This window comes from Marmota flaviventris, chromosome 19, assembly GCF_047511675.1.
Source record: "Marmota flaviventris isolate mMarFla1 chromosome 19, mMarFla1.hap1, whole genome shotgun sequence".
NCBI lineage: Eukaryota > Metazoa > Chordata > Mammalia > Rodentia > Sciuridae > Marmota > Marmota flaviventris.
Window position 1 is genome coordinate 6535868 of NC_092516.1, and position 20461 is coordinate 6556328.

The 20461-nt window shown below is 57.8% G+C and overlaps 6 protein-coding genes across 7 annotated transcripts in view; 3 read left to right on the forward strand and 3 right to left on the reverse strand.

The window, feature by feature from the left end:
- Positions 1 to 8107, forward strand: part of Bicdl2 (BICD family like cargo adaptor 2) — a 14994-nt gene extending 6887 nt beyond the window's left edge. The window contains exons 2-12 of the mRNA XM_071605376.1: positions 250 to 420; positions 596 to 857; positions 2063 to 2358; positions 4613 to 4828; positions 4924 to 5040; positions 5161 to 5307; positions 6104 to 6301; positions 6399 to 6548; positions 7007 to 7137; positions 7379 to 7499; positions 7607 to 8107. Coding sequence (XP_071461477.1) covers positions 2077 to 2358; positions 4613 to 4828; positions 4924 to 5040; positions 5161 to 5307; positions 6104 to 6301; positions 6399 to 6548; positions 7007 to 7137; positions 7379 to 7499; positions 7607 to 7768 — 1524 coding nt within the window. The 5' untranslated portion in view covers positions 250 to 420; positions 596 to 857; positions 2063 to 2076 and the 3' untranslated portion in view covers positions 7769 to 8107. The remainder of the gene's footprint in view (positions 1 to 249; positions 421 to 595; positions 858 to 2062; positions 2359 to 4612; positions 4829 to 4923; positions 5041 to 5160; positions 5308 to 6103; positions 6302 to 6398; positions 6549 to 7006; positions 7138 to 7378; positions 7500 to 7606) is intronic.
- Positions 8104 to 11349, reverse strand: Thoc6 (THO complex subunit 6). The gene is made up of 13 exons (XM_027940617.3): positions 11266 to 11349; positions 10056 to 10171; positions 9905 to 9969; positions 9716 to 9819; positions 9592 to 9629; positions 9460 to 9508; positions 9298 to 9369; positions 9104 to 9206; positions 8963 to 9012; positions 8820 to 8882; positions 8606 to 8716; positions 8392 to 8526; positions 8104 to 8310 (listed from the first exon to the last, which is right to left on the reverse strand). The coding sequence occupies exons 1-13, from the start codon at positions 11302 to 11304 to the stop codon at positions 8230 to 8232; spliced, it is 1026 nt and encodes a 341-aa protein (XP_027796418.2). The 5' UTR covers positions 11305 to 11349; the 3' UTR covers positions 8104 to 8229.
- Positions 11350 to 11552: 203 nt separating this feature from the next.
- Hcfc1r1 (host cell factor C1 regulator 1) lies at positions 11553 to 12962 on the forward strand. 2 transcript variants are annotated; one of them, XM_027940619.3, is made up of 4 exons: positions 11553 to 11799; positions 12099 to 12155; positions 12263 to 12391; positions 12597 to 12962. In XM_027940619.3, the coding sequence occupies exons 1-4, from the start codon at positions 11705 to 11707 to the stop codon at positions 12730 to 12732; spliced, it is 417 nt and encodes a 138-aa protein (XP_027796420.1). In that variant the 5' UTR covers positions 11553 to 11704; the 3' UTR covers positions 12733 to 12962. The 2 variants fall into 2 exon arrangements, with proteins under 2 accessions (XP_027796420.1, XP_027796421.1); XM_027940620.3 differs by lacking the exon at positions 12099 to 12155.
- Positions 12963 to 13196: 234 nt separating this feature from the next.
- Tnfrsf12a (TNF receptor superfamily member 12A) lies at positions 13197 to 15153 on the reverse strand. Its single transcript, XM_027940753.2, has 4 exons — positions 15001 to 15153; positions 14202 to 14306; positions 13873 to 14007; positions 13197 to 13793 (listed from the first exon to the last, which is right to left on the reverse strand). The coding sequence occupies exons 1-4, from the start codon at positions 15092 to 15094 to the stop codon at positions 13738 to 13740; spliced, it is 390 nt and encodes a 129-aa protein (XP_027796554.1). The 5' UTR covers positions 15095 to 15153; the 3' UTR covers positions 13197 to 13737.
- Positions 15154 to 17419: 2266 nt separating this feature from the next.
- Cldn6 (claudin 6) lies at positions 17420 to 18085 on the forward strand. The gene has a single exon (XM_027940964.1). The coding sequence runs from the start codon at positions 17420 to 17422 to the stop codon at positions 18083 to 18085; it is 666 nt and encodes a 221-aa protein (XP_027796765.1).
- Positions 18086 to 19352: 1267 nt separating this feature from the next.
- Positions 19353 to 20006, reverse strand: Cldn9 (claudin 9). Its single transcript, XM_027940977.2, has one exon. The coding sequence runs from the start codon at positions 20004 to 20006 to the stop codon at positions 19353 to 19355; it is 654 nt and encodes a 217-aa protein (XP_027796778.2).
- Between the last annotated feature and the right edge of the window lie 455 nt (positions 20007 to 20461).

A 20461-nucleotide genomic window follows, 5' to 3' on the forward strand; every position in this document is an offset into this window, starting at 1 on the left:
AGGGCTATTGTTTTCCCCAGAGAACTTGTTGTTAACATTTATGAGGCTCCACCCAGCCCTTCAGATGTCCTGCTCTCCAGGCCAGTGACCCCCATCCAGCTCAGGGAGACCTGGGGTCTGAAGAAAATCATGACAAGGCACAAGACCATGGCTGGGACACTAGTGCATGCCCAAGCTGCACCACGGCTGGCCCCGTTTCCTGCCTTGGATTCTCCCTCATACCAAGGCCTCTGTCCTTGTCTGGAACAGGAGTCCCTGCACATCACAGGAACTGAGAGTCCCAAGTTTGGAGCCATGTGAGCTCAGGGGTAGCCATGGGCAAGTCACCTTACTGTGCTGGCTTCAGTGTCCTGATCTGCAGCATGACAATTAGTAGAGAGCAACACCAGAGTTAAGATCTGTGCATGGGACCCGAGCAAGGTAGGCGACCTCCCTGTGCCTCAGATTGCTTGAGGTGGAGGTAATAGTGGGTCTCACCTCAACCAGCACATGTGGGGACATTAGGGTGTCATGAGGGTAAACAAGTTATGCCCATAAAAGGCTTCCTTTGCAGAGGACTTACCATGTTCTTTGTTAATCATTTCCTGTCCCACAGGGACCTCTATGCTCAGCATAGGATCTGCATAACAGTAGATGCTCATTTAATGTTCCCAGTGGTCATTTCCCACAACAGTAAGATGGACCAGTGTCTCTGAGTGGAGGCGATTTTCCTTTGACTCGTCCTGTCCCTTCCGGCCACCAGGGGGCGCCCCTGCCCCTCCCGCGGAACCGCCCCCTCACCTGTGCAGGTTGTGCACCTGGCGCCGCCTCCGGAAGAGGGGACGCGGAGACCTCGGAGATAGCCCGGGCGGCGACTGGTGAGAGCCTAGGGGGCGCCGAGGGCGGGGCCCTCCGGGCTTCGGGCGGGAGTGGGCAGGACCAGGTCGCTGGGAGGGGTACCGGGGCAGCCGGGCGGTCGCCTGGCTCCTCCGGGAAGTGGGGACACTGGCAGGAAGGAAGGTGGTGGCCGGGTTTCGAATGCCTGGGGCTGGGGTCAGGGAGATCCTCTATGCGATCCTGGTGCAGCTGGACTGGGACTACCGCGACACCTGGGCTCCGCGGGCAGGGCTGAGCTGGGACACCCGCAAGGGAAGGGAGGACAGGTGCGCGTGTACGCGCGCTCCGGTGTGTCTAGGGGGCGGGACCCTCGAGAGAGCTTGAGCAGGTAACCCGTGTGACCTGAGCCCCTGGACCCTGGGCCCCTGGAGGCCATCGGGGATCGCAGGGCTCGTGTCCCCAGGGGCGGGCCGAGAAGTAAACAGAAACCCGGAGTGGCGGCGGCTGCGCGCTGGCCGGCACAACCTGTTACCTCGCCCTGCCCTGGGCCTGACGCCAGGGCCCTGGGAACCCGGGGGTCTGGACGTGAGCGTTCTTGAATCCAGAGTGGTGGGGGCAGGACCTGCTTGGTCTTGCAAAAATCGGAGGACTGTGTTGGGAATCCAGGAGAGTGGACGCTAAGGGTGGGGACTCCAGGTCTGCAGGGGTCCAGAACAGACCCCTGGGTCCTGAGATAATAGAAGAAGGCCTAGGGAGGGCAGTGAGGGGGGAGCTGGGCTTCTGCCAGGGGAGGGTACTGGGTTCCTAGGGCAAAGGTGTCAGGACACCGAAGTCCTCAAAGGTGAGGGGAGGGTCCTGCATCCTTGAGAGAAGTTGGATTCAACCCTCAGAGTCCTTAGGAAGCTGGGTTTGGGAAATTTTGCCCCATAGTGAGGGGCTGGGAGCCACAGCAGGTTGTGAGAAGGAAGCAGGGACTGTCAGGGGGTGGTCTGTGGTTCCAGAGTACTGAGAAGAGGCTTCCTGGGACAAAAGCCGAAGGCAAGGAAGTTCATTTCTGCTTTCTGCCTCAGTCTACCCACTCTACCCTGGGGACATTAACGGAGCTGGGTGGCCAAAACACAGATCATTAACCCTTGGTGGCCCAGGGAGGGTGAGGTTGCAGGACTGGGATGGGGGGTATTGGCCAGCAGGGGGCAAGCCTGAAGGGCTGCGAGGTGGTATGTCATGCAGCCATCTGTCCCCACAGATGCTGCAGATGTCATGAGCTCCCCAGATGGGCCACGCTTCCGGTCAGGGCTGCTCTCCGGGGCTGCCTCCCCCAGTGGCGAGGATGGCTTCTTCCCTTTTGTGCTGGAGCGAAGAGACTCATTCCTGGGAGGGGGCCCAGGGCCTGAGGAGCCTGAGGACCTGGCCTTGCAGCTGCAGCAGAAGGAGAAAGACCTGTTGCTGGCGGCAGAACTGGGCAAGATGCTTCTGGAGCGCAACGAGGAGCTACGGAGGCAGCTGGAGACGCTGAGTGCCCAACACGCTGAGCATGAGGAAGTGAGCTGGCTGCAGGGCCTGGGCGAAGGGCAGGTGGAAAACAGGCAGGCCTGGGGTGGACCAGAGAAGGAGACCACACAAGGAGAGGAGAGAAGAGCATGGGGCAGATGGGTGGCAGGGGGAGAACAGGTGCGCAGGAGGATGCCTCTGAACAGTTCAGGGATGGCCTGTTGTTCTGGCAATGTTGCCCAGTGGTTAAGAACAAAAATTCTAGGTTGGAGTAGAGCATTTGCCTAGTACGCGTGAGACCCTGGTTTGCATCCCAAGCATCAAAAAACTAACTAAATAAATAAAAGACTTTTGAGGACAAGTCAAGATCTAGGCCACAGACCCCTATGGCCCTCTGGCTTCTCACCTAACAGGTGCTGAGAGCCACTCCCTGCCTTCACCTGGCCAAGTCCCCTCCAAGCATCATCTCAGTTAATTTTTGCCCAGCCTCATGAAGTGGGAACAGTTCTTCCCTCTGCCCAGGCTGGGGCTCACATCTGGACCCCTAAGCTTCCTTGTGTACTTGCATTGTTGGCCCAATCCCCACTCTGAGCTGACCTGGGCAGTCATTTGCCCTGCACCTCTCCCACCAAGCTAACCTAATAACATCTCAACGTGACACTTGGTTCCCCATAGGCATGCACTGTCCCCCGCATCTGCAAACCCCATTGAATCCTATACACTAGCTTCCAAATCTGTCCCACTTTTCACTTCTGCAGCCTCTACATTGATGGCAGCCCCGGGCATTGCTTCTGCTCAAGGCACTTCAGTGTCCTATCACTGACTCCTCTTGCCTCCTGGAACCCATTCCCAAGGAGCAGCCAGTGAACTTCAAACACTGCAAATCAGATCATTTCTCTCCTGGCTCAGAATCTCCCCATAGCTCCCCATCACACTTAAGATGAAACTGAAACTCTTGCCACAGCCTAAGAGTCCCTCAAGTCCACTGGCCTCCCTGACCTGTTGGCTTTGCCATCCTTCCCACCCACTTCTCTTTTTCAATTCTCAGAGTGACTGCAGCTTGCCCCTTCAGGGCCCTTGTCTTGCTGTTTCACAGCCCTCCTCCTGGTTGACTGCAGGAGTCAACCCAATCAATGTCTCCTTGACAGCTTCCCCCCCACCCCCCCCACCCCCGTTGTTCTTCATCACTTTGCAGGTTTCTTCACAGCCCTTACTGTCTCTCAGATTACCTGGCTCAAGTCTGTATCCATTTGCCTGTGGCCCTCTGGACACTAAGCTGCTTGAGGCAGTGGACTTGGTGGTCTATCGACTTAGAGACCCCAGAACAGGAACTCAGGAAATATTGGATGGAGAGATGGAGAATGGATGGTGGATGATGGAGGGAGGGAGGGATGAAACATGGACACATTAAAGAGACTTGTCCCGACCACATGGTGGCAGCAGCAGGGCCAGGACAATGGGATCCTAACCTGCCAGCTTCATCCTTCAGGAGGGCTGCCCCCACAGTATTTGGTTAAGACATTGCTGCCTGTTGGCACCCCTGCTCCACTAACTGTGTCCTTGGGCGAGGCATTCAGCCCCCCTGAGTCTGTTAAGCATTCTCTAGTGGATTGAATACCTGGTAAGCTCTGACAGGCAGCTGGCAGGAATACTTGCTAATAGTTGTAACAACCATGGTTACTGTCACCTGGCCCAGGCTTTTGTGCCTTGAGGACCTAGAGAGAGTAGCCCTCCAACTTGTCTGTCTCCTCATGCTGGGCACCTGGGTGTGCCAAGCGCGTCCCCCCGCTGGTCCAACAGGTTTTGGGGAGGGCAGGCAGAGGCGTGGGGCCAGGGCGGGGCTGACCAGAGTTAATTAGAGGGAACTGGGGGAGAGGGGCTGGGCAGAGACTGGGCCTGCAAAGCCCCCAGGACACTGCAGCTGTGTGAGGCCATGGGCCGGGGCTTAAATTCAGCCAGAATCAGGCGCCAAAAACGGCGCTTGCGACCTCGGGTCCGGAAGCTCAGGCAGCAGCCGGAGGTGAGTGGCCATTGGGGAGCTCCACGCCCCCAGCCAGCATCACCATCCTGCCTGGCCGCCCCTTCTCTCTCTTGCTTTCCTCTGCTGCCTTCTGATTCTCTGGGCTGTGCTGTGTCGTGCTTTCTCCCTGACTCTCCTCTCTAGCTTTCAGGTCTCACTCAGTGTGCCAAGAGCATCCCCCTCCTGGCCAGCTGGTCTCTGGTTGTCTGTCCCTCCATCCCCATCTCTGGGTCTGCTCCAATCCTATGTCTCCTTCTGTGTCTGACCCTCTGCCTGGTCCCACAGCGGCTGCAGCAAGAGAACCATGAGCTCCGCAGGGGCCTGGCAGCCCGGGGCGCTGAGTGGGAGGCCAGGGCTGTGGAGCTGGAGGGGGACTTGGAGGCGCTGAGGGCCCAGCTGGGAGAGCAGCGCTCAGAGCAACAGGACAGCGGCCGCCAGCGCGCACAGGCGCTCAGTGAGCTCAGTGAGCAGAACCTCCGGCTCAGCCAGCAGCTGGCCCAGGTGGGACTGCCTTGATCCCTGGGCATGGGTGGTGTGGGGCCAGCGGGAATCAGCTTGAGCCCGCTAAGGGCTCCCCTGCCCTCTCCCCCACCCAGGCCTCCCAGACTGAGCAGGAGCTCCAGAGAGAACTAGACGCCCTTCGGGGTCAGTGCCAGGCTCAGGCCCTGGCTGGGGCAGAGCTAAGAACACGGCTAGAGAGTCTGCAGGGGGAGGTGAGTGCCTGCTGGGGCTGGGGGTTAAGGGTTGGGGGTCAGCTTGAACCAGAAAGACTGGGCTGGGGGCTCCATGGGGCTGGCCCACTCTTCCCACCCCACCCTGAGACCTTCCCCCAGAACCAGATGCTGCAGAGCCGCCGGCAGGACCTGGAGGCACAGATCCGAAGCCTGCGTGAGGAGGTGGACAAGGGCCAGGGCAGACTGCAGACTACTCATGAGGAGTTGCTGCTGCTAAGGCGGGAGAAGAAGGAGCACAGCCTGGAGGTGAACTATGGGGGAGGGGGGAAGCTGGGTCCTTAGCAATAGCCTCAGGGCTTTCTGGGAGATGTGGCCCTTGATCACTGGAAACCCAGCACCTGGGTCACAAAAACGTGGGCATGAGCCTGGGGCAAGTGGGAGCCACAGTGGGCTGTTGAGGGGGGGGTGGGGGTGGTGGGGGGGTGGGGGGGGTGGGGGGGGTGGTGGTGTGCTCTCAATGCATCAGAGCCTGGTGGCTGGGAGACTTGGGAGAGGGCTAAGACCAGGATTCAGGCCAGAAATGCCTGGTCTAGACTATCCACATCTGGAGTGGTAGTGATGGAGAAAAGGAACAAAAAAGAGAAGGACCTCTGATATTTGAGACCTCAGAGATATGTGCTCTGGATTGCCTGGCTTTTTATCCCACTGTCTCTTGTTACCATTGTGGAGAGCCCAGCCTGTTTTCCCATTTGTGATACGGAATGCTAATGGCACCCACCTCTGGGCTGTGGTGAGGCATGAGGCTTAGGAGAAATACATGTTGGATCAAAGCAATTAGTGAGAATTAGAAGTTAGACTGGACAGGGGAGGGGACTGCGCTGTGAAGTGACCTGATAGGTGGAACAGGCAAGGATGATGCCCGGCGCGCCCTATTTTATAGGGGAGGAAATTGGCATCCGTTCAGGGAAAGTAGTTCTGCGCTCCAGAAACTGCAGCACTGGGCTGCTGAGGCTCAAGGCTGCCGGCGCTCGGGCGCCCTCTGTGGGCCACCACCAGATGCAGGCGCTGGCATTCAGGCTGACTGCCCTCTGGCCCTCTGCAGCTGGAACGTGCTCGCTTTGAGGCTGGGGAAGTGCTGAGCGCCCTGCGGAGGCTGCAGCGGCGCGTCTTGGAGCTGGAAGAGGAGTCACGCCTTCAGGACGCCAACGTCTCCAGTGCCTCACTGCAATCGGAGTTGGCTCACAGCCTCGAAGGCGACCAGTACGAGGACCAGGACACCAGTGTATGTGGAGACACCCAGGTAAGCTCGCAGCCCACCAGCCCCCAACCAGTATCATCAGCTAGGGGTGCTGATTCCTGATTCAGCTAGGGCACTGACTGATTCCTTTGGCCCACAGATCACCCCATCCCTGGAGACCCAAGAGGCATCCAGACCCCCATCTTCACCCCAGGAGGAGAGCTTGGAGCCCCCTAAGAAGCGAGCACCTCTAAGCCCAGTGGAGATACTAGAAGAGAAGGAAGAGGAAGTGGCTAGGCTGAAAGATGAGGTGGGGGAAGGGCTTAGTGCTGGATGTAGAGTCCCATAAGCTCCCCAGTTCATTCCCACCTCCACTTCCCAGCCTGTGCTCACTCAGCCTCCTATACATGAATTTGTAATGGCACATGCCTGTAATTCCAGCAACTGGGAGGCTGAGGCAGGTGGATGGCTAGTTTGAGACCAGCCTCATCAACTTAAGGAGACCTTCGGCAACTTAGGAAGACCCTGTCTCAAAAAGAACTAATGTATACGGCCCCTATAGGCGCATTGCCCCTCCCATACACCCACTGCCTCTTCCAGCTTCCTTCCTGCATATACCACCCCACCAGGCTTGCCCCACCCCACCGTGCACCAGCCTGAGGGCCTCTGAATCCATGAGCCTTCTGCACAGTGGAGCAGGCGGGGGAGCCAGGGAGAACTGGAGCCTAGGCTGCCCGGGACCCAACTTTCTGCTGCTCCCCTGTGCAGATCACACTGCAGCGGGAAGAGCTGCAGACCTTGAGGGAGGAGTTGCAAAGGCAGAAGGAGCTGCGGGCAGAGGACAATCCCGCGGAGGCCCTAAGCTGCGCCCTCTTGGACCGTGACGAGGCTGTGAACAAGTGAGCCATTGCCACCCTTCACCACCGCCCCAGCGGGGCGACAGGCCCCCTCGGTACTCTGGTCCTTCTGTGCTCTTAATTGCTCTCCGCCTTATGGGTTATTATCCCCACCCCGGCCCAGGGGTCCTCTGCCCTCCGTGGTCTTGCTGTTAGCGACCCCCCTCCCGTCGTGGCCCAGGAGCCCACTACCATCCTGGCTCCTGGAGTCCCCGGCGCCCTCGGACTTGTTTTCCGCCGGCAGGGCCGTGGAACTGTCCCTGGAGCTCAGCCGCGTTTCGTTGGAGAGGGACTCCCTGTCCCGGGAGCTGCTGCGCACCATCCGCCAGAAGGTGGCGCTGACGCAGGAGCTGGAGGCCTGGCAGGTGAGCGGCGGGGGCGGGGGCGGGGGCGGGGCCCAGGCCCCGGCGGCCTGGGGCCTGGGGCAGGTGGGACCTGAGCACTGACCCTCCTCCCGCCCCGCCTCCCGCAGGACGACATGCAGGTGGTGATCGGGCAGCAGCTGCGCTCGCAGCGCCAGAACGAGTTGAGCGCGGCAGCATCGACCCCACGCCGCTCCACAGCACGCTTCTCACTGCGCCTGGGCCCCGGGCCTGCCGGCGGCTTCCTCAGCAACCTTTTCCGAAGGACCTGAGGGCTGGGCGGAGGCGACCACCCTTGACTCACTCTGGGGCATACTTTCCTCTAAGGGCCAATGGAGCGACAGGGCCTGGATGTCTTCCAAGTGGGGTTGGTGCCCTCTTCACCCCAGGAGGCTAGACAGGGGCTCTTTGGGAGTAGGGGCAGCTTCGGGGCTAGAGACCCCAGGTGGGTGGCGGGGGCAGTGCAACAGAGCTTCTATTTTCGCAGTCTGTATAGGTCTATCATTTCTAAGCGCTAGGCTCCCTGAGTCTCTGGCTGCTCCAGGGCAGGGGTGGGTGTGGGTATTTATGTATCAAGAACAGACAGAGTAATATATAAACCACTATATGGACTTGGCCTCCATTCTTGGGAAGGAAGCACATAGAAGAAAAGCCTGAAACTTTATTGTAGAAAAAAAAAAAAAAAGAAAGATAAACACTCCAAATCCCTAAGGTGGGGGTATGTTGTCCGATGTCAGAAGGACAGGGAGAAGGCTCGGTACCCCAGGTTGGTGAAAACATCCACCCGGCAGCTGCTGCCAGCGACTGTCAGGACCTAGGGACAAGAAGGGCATGACTGACCTGCCGACACCCCCCAAGGCTCCAGTGACTCTCCAGAGCCCCTTGCTTCACCCACCTTGCACTCAGGGGCTGCTGGCTGCTGGTTGAGGCTGAGGCTGAGCAGTCCTGGGGAAGATCCAGGCACCTGGGCCTTAAGCTCTCCGCTCAGCTGCCAGTGGTTTACACAGCGACCCTGGCCAGCTGACAGAATCTGTGGAGGACAGGGAGTGGGGTCAGGACTAGAGAGGGGAGCCAGGCAGGGGTGGCAGAAGTGAAACAGAGGGACTTACCAGGTCCTGGTAGAAGGTGACATGCTTCTGTGGCGCCCGCATTGGAAAGACGGTGGTGGGTGTGGAGGACCGGAGGTGCCAGAGGGTGAGGGCTGGGCCCCCTCCACAGACCTGGGAAGAAAGGTAGGAGTCCCTAGCCACTGAGAGCCATGGGCCCTCAGCTGACAGGGCCCAGAGCTGCCACCCCATCTGACCACACAATTTGCAGGCTCACCATCCAGTCTGAGTCAGTGGCCAAGCATCCAATCCAGCGCCCGTTGTGTGGCCTTGAGCACTCCTGACGGGGGAGGGAAAAGGTAAAGACAACTTTGGGGAGTTGGGGGGCATACAGAACAGAGGTATGAGTCCTGTCCTCACCTCGTGCTTATAGACCTCAATCGTCTGGACCTCTCTGACCGTTCGGAGATCTGTGGGGAAAGAATCATGAGAGCTCCCTATGAGCCCTACTGTTCCCAGCCTCCCTTACCACTATTTTACCATCCAATTGTACCTACTTACCCCAGAGTCGCACAGCCCCATCCTCACCACCTGACAGCACCTCAGGGCTGCGTTCCCGCAGTGCCAGGCAGTGGATGTAGTCTGTGTGGCCCCGGAGGGCCCGCTGCAGGAGAGAGCCAGGGTAAAGGGGGACCCAGGAAGAGTGCTTCCCCCTGGCTCTGATCTGCCCCAATTCCAGGGCCCTGCTCACCCACCGTGAAAGTCCCAGTTTCAAGGTCCATAGTGTGCAACTGACAGTCTCCCCCAGCCAGGATGAGGGAATTCTCCTGCAAAGGAAGGCAGGGCAGAGCTAGAAGTCAGTGTCAAATCAAGACAGGGAGAGGATGAAGGATCAGACTGTCACAAAGGGATCAGACCTTGGGGACAAGCAGCAAGGCATTGATCTCAGGCACTTCCAGGCTGGTCCTGGGGGATAAAAAGCAGGGTCAGCATCAGTGAGGCTAGTGCCCTCACCCTACCTGCCTTCCACCCAAGTGGCCCTGGCTCACCTGTATGGGGGCTGACGACGCCACAGTTCCTTACAGCCCTTTGTAAGGGAAAACACCAGGTGACCTCAAAGGCTCTCCCTGGCATAGGGCAGGCCAACCCTTCCCCAGCCTCTAGACTCCTTACCTTCTTGAGGATCTCTGCCCAAAGCCAGGCCTTCACCTCCCCATCGCCAGCACTGAGCAGATGTCGATCAGTGGAGACCATGCTGTAGACGGGCCCATCATGGGCTGAAAAGAAATGAAGAACCTTAGCCCACCCTGTCCCCTCTTCCACTCCAGGGTCCTCTAAGCCAGACTTGATGGCTATACCCACCTTGGAAGGTCACCACGGGTTTCTTGCTTTCCTCTTTGGCCTCTGAACTCAAAGCAGCAGACAGGCTGCAGGGGGGAGGCAAGGCCAGGTCAGAAGCAGGAGGGCCAAATACCAGGATTCACACATGGTAGGGAGCAAGGGACAAGAGTACCTGAAGATAGCAATCTGCCCATAATTGTTGCCTGCCGCCAGGAACTTCCCACAGGGTGAAACACTCTGGGAGAAGATGGTCATGTGCAGCCGCTGCAGGGCCTGAAACACCTCTGTCTGTGGGGAGAAGCTGGATGAGGCCCCCAATTACAGACTTCTTCATGCCTTCCCTGCCACAGGCCTGGCTTCCCACTGCCAAGACTTCTCAGCCCTCTTTTGAGGTGGCCCACCACAAAGGCACTTTGCCCATGCATAACTAAGAGTGGCTCCAAGAAGAGGGTGAGGAAAGAGGAGCAGAAATGATGTCTAGTGGACCTCTGAGCAAACACCAAAACCTCTCTTATCAGTTTCTCCCGTGGTGAGATGGAGGTCACAGGAGAGTCTATCACAATTAGGTGAGCTAATGTATATAAAGAGCTTCACATGGGGCTGTCACATAGAAAGTGCTTAAAAACTGGTTCTTTGGGGCTGGCAGTGCAGCACATACTTGGCGTGGATAAGGTCTTGGGACTGATCTCCAGCATCACAAAACAGTGTCTCTTCTACAGTTATTCTGTTAATTTGGGGGTGGTGGGTACTAGGTACTGAACCCAGGGGCCCTTTACAACTGAGCTACATCCCCAGTTCTTTTTATTATTATTATTATTGTTGTTATTATTTATTGGCACTGGGGATTGAATTGGGGTGCTTTACCACTGAGCTAAATTCCTGTCCCTTTTTATTTTTTAAATTTCTAGATGGGGTCTCACTAAGTTGCATATGACCTCAATCAGTTGGTTAGGCTGGCCTTGAACTTGCAATCCTCCTGCCTCAGTCTCCCAAGGAGCTGGGAATACACGCGTGAGCCACCTCGAGAGGTTCCCAGTTCTTTTTATTTTGAGCCAGGGTCTCGCTATGTAGCTAGGGCTGGCCTCGAACTTGTGATGCTCCTGCCTGAGCCTCGAGTTCCCAGGCGTGTCTCCGTTTCAGGCCTCAACTATTTTGTTTTTTAAGTGGCTCTATTTTTCCTGCACAAAAAAACCGGTACCAACATCTAATTCCTATCCAAGTTAGGCCCTTCTGGGTTACTCTCCTGTTCCTCCCCCCATTAGAGTCCAAATCCCACAAACGGCCCACGCACACCAGGGCTGCCTCATCTTTCCTTGTCCATCCCATTCAAGCAAAGCATGGACTACAAACCCCAGAAGGCACCGCGCACAAAACTCACTCACCTGACCCAGAGGCACCGCTAGCGGGGCAGCGCGCTCCATCGCAGGAACTACTACTCCCAGAGTGCTCCGCGCGGAACGTAGCCTTCTGACTCCGGACGTACGCGCAAGCGGCTACCCTCCGCGGCACCGTGTCTCGACACTACCGGCCGGCCGAGCGCGAAAAGTGGCTACCACGTGCTTCACGCACCCCAAAAACAGAGGAGAGCGCCGCGAAGCCCCTCGACATTAAGTGGCGCCGCTGCCCTGTTACGTCTGGACCCCTCCCCCACCCCGCCGAACCTACGCGCCTTCCAGCCACGCGCCGTTCGTCTTCCGCGCCTGCGCAGGCCTCGCCACTGCGCGCGCTAGAAGCCACGCCCCTCGCAGTGGGTCACGCCCCCGAAGGCTCCGCCCCTATCACCCGGATCCTACCCCTCCTGCCTTAATACCCTGAACCCCAATGATCCTTCAGCAGCCCCTGGAGCGGGGCCCCCCAGGTCGGGCCCTGCACGATCCGCGGACCGCCTCAGGGGCGACTCGAGGCCAGGACGCCAGGTACGTGTGGGATCCCTGGGTTGGTACGACTGAGGAGCGCAGCTTTGGCTGGGGACTCATGGCTGGCCTAAGGGTTGATACCGGGTGGAGCAAACTGTGGGACTTAAGCTGAGGTCCGGCTGAGTCTGGGAGCTTGGGGTTTAGACCTTCCACGTATTCTGATGACCAGAATGGGTGGCTTAGGTGCCACCATCACAGGAATGGGCTGGGTGCTCAGGTGCTGATGCTGCAAGCTCAGGTGGATAGATCTTTGGGAAGGGGCCGAAGGTGGGGTGCTCCTGGCTCTCTCTTTTTCCCAGCTCCCCTCTCCGAGGAGCTATGCCCATGAGCACCAAGCGGCGCCTGGAGGAGGAGCAGTGAGTTTGAGGGCAGGGAGGACTTCCAATATCAGTCTCCTCTGATGCCCACCAATCTACCTCCCCTCTTAATATCCCTGCCTGCCTTCCTCCCCATCTCTTCCCAGGGAGCCGTTACGAAAGCAGTTTCTGTCTGAGGAGAACATGGCCACCCACTTCTCTCGCCTGAGCCTACATAATGACCACCCTTACTGCAGCCCCCCCATGGCTTTTCCACCCGCCCTGCCCTCACTGAGGTAGGCATCTCCACTAAGTCTTCCAGAGGATCATAACGGGTCCTCAGAACTGCCACTCATCATATCCTGCCTCATCATGCTATTTTTAACTTGTAGCCAACTTCTGTGCTGATTCACATCTTGACTCCGAGTGAGAAACCTGGACCCACCAGGTCCAGGCCAGTTTTCAGCCCAGTGTCTTGACTGTCATTTCTTCTTCTTCCAGGAGTCCTTGCTCAGAACTACTTCTCTGGCGCTATCCTGGGAATTTAATCCCTGAGGCTCTTCGGCTGCTGAGGCTGGGGGATACTCCTAGTCCCCACTATCCTGCAACCCCAGCTGGGGACATAATGGACCTCTGAGCAATAGTGGGCAACATCATTCCCCATGTCTTTCCCCAGGGGAGACTGCAACCCTCAGGAAGGGACAAGGTGCTTGCTTGTGTATCTTCCTCCAGATTGGTGTTTGGGCAACAGGACCTTTCCTCAAAAGAGGACACTGAACTCAATGGAACCTTGGGATGGGAGGGCAGCAGCAGGGGAAGGGGAGGTATGCCCTGAAAAAGGGAATAAAAAATTGCTGAACAATTGAAGTCTTCAGTCTGAAACCTGAGGCCTTTGGGAAGGGTGGGGTGCTGGATGCTGGTGTTTCTCCTCAAGATCTTCCCTGGAAAACGGCTGGCCAGGTCCTGGCAGGCTGGGCTCCAGGCATTGAGAATGTATGAGTCAGAGCCTCACCCCCCCCCTCCGCCCCCGCGGCAGCCTGACTCACTCCCTCCCTCCAGCTCTGGGGAGTCAAGCCCAGGATCATGCCACACTCCAAACCATTTAAAGTTAAAGATTATTTTATTAATAAATTCTCCCTCCACTCTAAAGTTCTCCCCAAAATAAATATCTCCTCCCCCCTTTGGGTTGCAGGGGTCTGTATTTTAGGGCCAGCCCTCCTAGAGGGCCAGCCCCCTATAAGAACAGGGCCCTAATCCCCCAAGATGAGGACCCCTAGAGGAGTTTCAGTCCATCTGTGTGGGTCGGGCCTAGTGTTGTGTCTGCCCCTGAAGTCAGCCTGGTATCCAGGGCATCAGGGGAAGGGAGAGACCCCCCTTGTGCAAATGCTGCAGTTTCTTAGTGTGAGCCAGCTTGAGGCTCCCTTTCTGTCCTGGAACCAGACAGACATAGGGCAATCAGACTCCTTGGAAGGCTCTCCTGAACCCTGGGCCCAGGTCTCAGGGGTGATTCACTGCCTGCCCCGCCTGTGGTTGGAGGAACCTGGCTAGGCCTGTGTCTGGGAGGCAGGAGCTGGCTCCAGAATGAATGAACAAATGAATGAACGGATTGAGTGAGTGCCGCACAGGCGGTGGGGGTGCTCAGTCACTGGATCAGCGCCACACCTGGACAGCCCTCTCCACCAGTCTCCTCTATGGGGGCTGCAAGATAAGACGTGGGTCATGAGCAGCTGAAATGTGGAAGATCGATGGGGTAGGCGGCTTGGCGGGGCACACTTACTGGTAAACTTCTCTCTCCTGCGGCACCGTCTCCAGACCAGGAAGGCAGAAAGCAGTGCCAGCACCAGGGCCAGGCTCAGGGCACCCCCCAGGATGGGCCAAAGCAGCCGGAAGGGGGCGGGAGGTGCCGCAGCGCCTGGGGACCAAGATTCAAGTCAGACTTCGACCCTCTCCGGACCAGCCCCGCCCCCTAGAACTGAGCCTCAAGCTTGCACCCCACTTGCGCCTTCTGGGGATTAATTTCCCAGATCCGAAGCCCTCTAGCCCCCCCCCAGCTACCCTCTCGGCTCCACTGAGGTCCACTTGCCGCCGGACCCGCACCCCACTTACAGCCCAGGCAGAAGTCACTGTGCGGTCGCGCGGGACACGACGCACAGTCCATGCACTTGTCCAGGTCCGCGCTCCAGGAACTGCCGCTAGAGCAGGGGGCGGTGCCTGGGGAGGGGGCAGCGGGTTAGCATGGGGGCGGGACGCGGCTATTCTGGGGGCTGAGGTCAGGGTCGGTCGGCTCGAATAACGTGAGTCACCGGCGCCCTCCCCCCCGCATTCCTCACAGGTGACCGAACGGCATGACCCGGAGATGGCAGTGCGGGTGGGGGTAGTAGCGTGGAACTTTGGGGAGAGGGGTCAGGTCCCCACAACCCCCCCGCCGCCAGTGGGTGACTCACTCCTGGGCACCCGGCCCGACCCCGGTCCCTCCTCCCGCATAGCTGGGCACTGAAGTCACCGGATGGAAGGGGGCACCCCACATGGTATAGAAGGCACAGACCCCCAGAATTCCCAACACCCTCCCCCCCCCCCGACTCCTCAATCACTGGGGCTGGGCAGACCCTTAAAGACCAGGCTGGGGGGTGTGCCCTCTTACCGAAGAAACCTCCCGCCCTTAAACTTCCTCTCCACTTCTGGCAAGGACTTTTGGGGCAGAAGACCCCACACCCCAATTGGACATGCAGAGAAACTGAGAGCCCAGAGTAGGAATGAAACTTGGGAGTGTGATGGACCTTCCCCACTAGAACACACGGAGTCTGAAGACCACCTGACCCCGGATCTCTACGTCCGTCCGGTTTCCCAGTTCCGGATGGTCCTCCAGGCACCCAATCTTGGCTCCCAGCCCCTGTGCCCCGCATACCTGGTGCCTGCTCCCCGGTTGCGGCGCGTAGCAGCCCCAGCCCGAGCCCCAGCACGAGGAGCCGCAGCATCGGGCGCATCGAGCCAAGAGCCATAGTAAGCGCCTGGAGGCCACCGCCGTCTGCACCGGCCGCCGGGCGGCGGAGACAGGGGATCGCCGCCCCGCCCCCGCCCCCGCCTTCCGGGGCGGGGCCCTGGCCTTCTCCCGCCCGGCCATCCGCTCCGGGATGCCCCTCCCCGTGCGGCCCGCTACCTTCAGTCATTCTTTCAACAAACAGTCCCAGCGCTGGGGGCCTCCAGTACTCTGCAAGCATGCGGACCCGGCTCTGCCCATTCGGCGCTCAAATCCGGAACTTGTGGGATAGGGCGAATCAGATATGAAACAACCCATAAAAATAATTATTGATTTCTTATATAATTTTTAACTCTGTGAGATCTTTCAAAAAATTTTATTTTGTTTTGCAAAGCTGAGGATCAAACCCAGGACCTCCTGCACTAGCACTCTACCACTGAGTTACATCCCAGTCCTCTCAAAGATTCTTTACCAAAAAAAAAAAAAAAAAAAAAAAATTGTTCCAATTAATTATACATGACCAAAGGTTCTTTAAACCAGGGGGTAACTGCTGGTTTTTAAAATTTAATTTAATTTTTGGTGCTGGGGTTTCAACCCAGGTGCGCTTAGTCACTAAGCCACATCCCCAGCCCTTTTTATATATTTTATTTAGAGACAGGGTCTCACTGAGTTGCTTAGGGCCTCTCTAAGTTGCGGAGGCTGCTTTGAACTCTTGATCTTCCTGCTTCAGCCTCCCGGAGCCGCTGGGATTACAGGCGTGCGCCACTGCGTGAGGCTAACTGCTGCTTTTTTAAGGCCCCCCCCCCGGGGCTGCAACAATAGCAAAAATTATGTTCCTTTTTGAAATTAATTAATTTTACAGTAGAATGTATTTTGACATATGGTACACAAATGGAGCACAACTTCTCATTCCTCTGGCTGTACATGATTCAGAGTCACTCCAGTAGTGTAATAATGTTCTCTTTAATTTATACCTTAGGACATACATACTAAAATGCATGCTTGCTGTCTTCATTTTTCAGAGTAGAAAACTGAGGCTTGGGAAAGTTGAATGAATTCCCGAGGTCATAGTGCTAATAAGTGGTGGCTGAGGTGTCAGCCAACCCGGGTCCCCGAATCCCAACCGGTTGCAGGTGCAGCAGTCTGGGTCTCTAGCGCCCCTCTCTGACTAGCTTGGGAAGCGTTCGCGCCCACTGCCGATCGGGTCGGGGTCTCTGGCCCTCCCCGGGGGAGGTGGCCGAGTGACGTCATTGCCTCTTTAAGACCCCCCGTCTCCGCCCCCGTCCCCACACTCGGCCTACGGATCTTTCAGGTCCTTCACGCAGGTGAGCCCGGGGCAAGTGTGTGTATTGGGCTTGGGAGACACACCTTGCGGAGCCTAGTGCAGGGGGCTTGGGGACGCATGCGGGGCCACCTGGGTGGGCGAGTCCCTGGGCATGAGGCTGTATTGAGGGGATCCAGTCCTTCCGCAGTTCCAGAAGGGTTAAACGCCCCTCCCCCTCCCCAGGGACAAAGGCACCGAAACTCCGCGAGCCCCTCCCCCACCTGCCTTCCTCTCCAGGGCGGGACTCCCCTCCCCCTCACCTGCGGGAGGGAATCCTGCGGCCCGCGCGCCATTGAGCCCCTCCCGGCGCTCAGTGCCTTGTAGCTGTGGCCCAGGGGGTCGGTGGTGGAACCCGCCCTCGCGCCCTCGCACAGAGTCAAGCCACAGTATGTGGAAAGGGAAGGAGAGAAGGGTAGGGACGCATTCGGGGGCGAAACTTCGGGTAGCTAGATCCGGCAAATCCCCCTCGGTTGGTGAGCCCGACATCTTGGGCCTGACCAACACAGGTGCAGCCAGCTTAGTGGTGGAGGAACAGCTGAACAGACCCTTGGATTTTTATCTCCTCTTGGGACCCTAACATGGCCTTTTGGTCTAAATACGCACAAAAAGTTCCCCAACTTTGAGGGCTCACTCCTTGGCCCCTCAAAGGAGAGTGAGGGTGAACCCAGGCAGTCATTGGGGTGGCCTTCCAGAAGGAACTCCTTGTGTCCCCCGCACCTTGCCTGCCCCTCCAGGGCTGAGCCAGGCTGGACAGCCGCACCTGGTGGGAGAAACCTGGGCAACCTTCATTATTGGGAAAGAAGTGATTAACTAGGGAGGCATTAAATGCTAATTTTGACCGTGAGTAATTGAGGCTCACAGAGTACAGCTTGCTCCAATATCAGGACCTGTGGACAACTCCCGGGGTTCCTGCTGTTGGCATCCTGTGTGGGGTCACAGCTGTGACATAAGGTCTGGGCCAGCCACCCTTTAACATTCTTCTGCTTTTGTTCTCCCATGTAATGTAGCCCCTTCAACCTTGCCATGGCCTCTGCTGGTCTGCAGATCCTGGGAATTGTCCTAGCTTTGCTGGGCTGGGTAAAGGCTCTGATTTCCTGCACCCTGCCCCTGTGGAAGGTGACCGCTTTCATCGGCAACAGCATCGTGGTGGCCCAGGTGGTGTGGGAGGGGCTGTGGATGTCCTGCGTGGTGCAGAGCACTGGCCAGATGCAGTGCAAGGTGTATGACTCGCTGCTGGCACTGCCCCAGGACCTGCAGGCTGCACGTGCCCTCTGTGTCATCACCCTCCTTTTGGCCCTGGTCGGCCTGCTGGTCTACCTTGCTGGGGCCAAGTGCACCACCTGTGTGGAGGACCAGGATTCCAAGGCCCGCCTGGTGCTCACTTCTGGGATCATCTTTGTCATCTCAGGGGTTCTAACCTTGATCCCAGTCTGCTGGACAGCCCACACCATCATCCAGGACTTCTACAACCCCCTGGTGGCTGAGGCCCAGAAGAGAGAGCTGGGGGCCTCCCTGTATTTGGGCTGGGCAGCCTGTGGCCTTCTGATGCTGGGTGGGGGACTGCTGTGCTGCACCTGCCCCTCTGGAGAGGCCCGGAGCTCCAGCCATTACATGGCCCGATATTCAGCATCTGCCCCGCATTCCCCCTCTCGGGGACCCTCTGAGTACCCCACCAAGAATTACGTTTGATGCTAGCAGGGGAATGAGGCTCCATTAATCAGGGAGCCTTGGCCCCTGAGCTGGAGCCATTGAGAAGTGGTGATGCCTGACAGCTTTGGGTTTGGTTCTTGTTTTTTGCTTTTTTTTTTTTTTTTAATGGGGGAGGGGAAGGTATCTCTTTAATCTAAGATGACCCAAACTCCCACTTGGGCTCTGCTGTTGGCATATTTCACCTTTGGATAAATTTGTTTCTGGATTCTTCTTCACTTTGAGCAACACCATCTTGGAAGCCAAGCTGGAGCTGTGGGACCAAAGTGAAGGCTCCTTGCTGCTGTGGCTTTTGGGACCACAAGATGGCCTATCCGGAGGAGAGCTCCCACTGTTTCTGGGGACTGGGCTTCTCTAGACTTTGATGGACAGCCACACCCCTCCTCATCAGGCCAGGAAGGACTCCTGATGAGTTACCAAAGGACTGCCCACCACTTTGTCTTCTGACCTCTACCTCCTCCATTATTACCACGTCCTCTCCCCAAGTCTGGTCCCAGCTGTGCTGTAGACCTCACCACCCACACCTCTAACCCTGCACACATCTGCCCATGTCTGGCCCACACAAGATTTTACTAAATAAAGTATGTTTTGTTTCTGTGCCTTTGCTTTTGCTGGGGATGGAGTTCCCTGCCTGGCTAGAGGAGGAGACGGGTGGATGCAAGTCAATGATGATCTCTTGTCCCAGATCCTTTCCTGGCTTTGACCCCATGGTGTAAAAAAGGTTCTTCACTGGGCAGGACCTGAAGCAGACCTTGGCCTGACACCTCAGGGGAGTCAAGTGTACAAAACAAAGGAAACCTGATTACAAGATCTCTTTTTATTCCAGATTCCAGACTTGAGGGCAGAGCTGGGGAACTGACAGGCTGGCTGGTCCCAAAGGGCCTATTTATGCAGGTGAAGTTTGGGCCAAAATGAACCAAGCAGGGAGAGCACAATCTCCTTTATTTTGGAGACAAGGAGATGCTGGCCTTTGTTCCTGGGGCAGGGGGGAGGGCTCAGAGGAAGAAAGGTCAGTCTATGTCCTGGACAACAGAAGAAAACAAGGGAGACAAGGTGGTCTGGCGCACCAACACCTTTGGCCCCATTTCGACCCCACTAAGGGTCATTTCAGCCAGACCAGCCGAGAACATCTGTAACGCCAGGTCTGGCTCCGGCTGTGCAGAAATAGGCTCCCACAAGGGAAGGGGTGGTTAGAAGCAAGGGTGCAATCAGAGTCTGAAGGTGCAGACGCCTGAAGGAAGCCTTTTCCTCACACGTAGTCCCTCTTGTCCAGCCCCGACACGCCTGAGCGGGAAGGGATGGAGTAGCCCAGCCTAGGTCCACGGGGCCGCTCAAACTGGGGTGGGGGGCATGTGCAGCAGAGGAGCCCCCCACCCAGCATGAGCAGTGCAGCTGCAGCCCAGCCCAGGTAGAGAGAAGCCCCCAGCTCCCGCTTGAGGGCCTCAGCCACCAGGGGGTTGTAGAAATCCTGGATGATGGCGTGGGCCGTCCAGCAGACCGGGATGAGCACCAGGATGCCTGCGAGGAGCAGGAGGACTCCAGCAGTGAGCACAATGCGGGCCTTGGCACCTTCGTCCTCCACACACGTAGTACACTGGGCCCCAGTGATGGCCACCAGCAGGCCAAGCAGGGCCAGCAGGAGGGCTACGACACAGAGGGCACGCGCGGCCTGCAGGTCCTGGGGCAGTGCCAGCAGCGAGTCATACACCTTGCACTGCATCTGGCCAGTGCTCTGCACCACGCAGGACATCCACAGCCCCTCCCACACCACCTGGGCCACCACGATGCTGTTGCCGATGAAAGCAGTCACTTTCCACAGGGGCAGGGCGCAGGAAACCAGGGTCCCCAACCATCCCAGCACAGCCAGGGTCATGCCCAGGAGTTCAAGACCAGTTGAAGCCATCTGCCCCTCAGTCAGGTCTCCCCAGCCCCAAGCAGTCTGGTTGACTCACAGAGAGGACCAGACGAGTCAGGTGGGTGGGTCTCAGTGCCCAGGGAGAGGGGAGAATGAATCGAAGCCTCTAGGTCAGGACAGTCCTCACATCTGTAGGCCTCTTGCAGGTGTCAGATCCTCACGGAACAAAAGCCAGTCTCTGTCCCACTTAGCTGAGGGGTTTTTGTCCCCTTGGTGGCCTATCGCCCCTCAGACTCCTGCAGTCTGGTGAGGCCAAGCTCACCCAGCTCGCTGCTTCCTCTCCCAGCTGGCGCTGGTTCCTTCAGAGTAGCACCAGCCAAGGTGCCACCTGGGGCCTCTGCCGGTCTTGGCTGCAGGCGGGGTTTTAAGGACCGAGCAGGGGAGGAGCAGAGCCAAGGGCTGGGAGGCCTTGATTGGGCCGTGGGACCTGAGGGTTGAGGAGG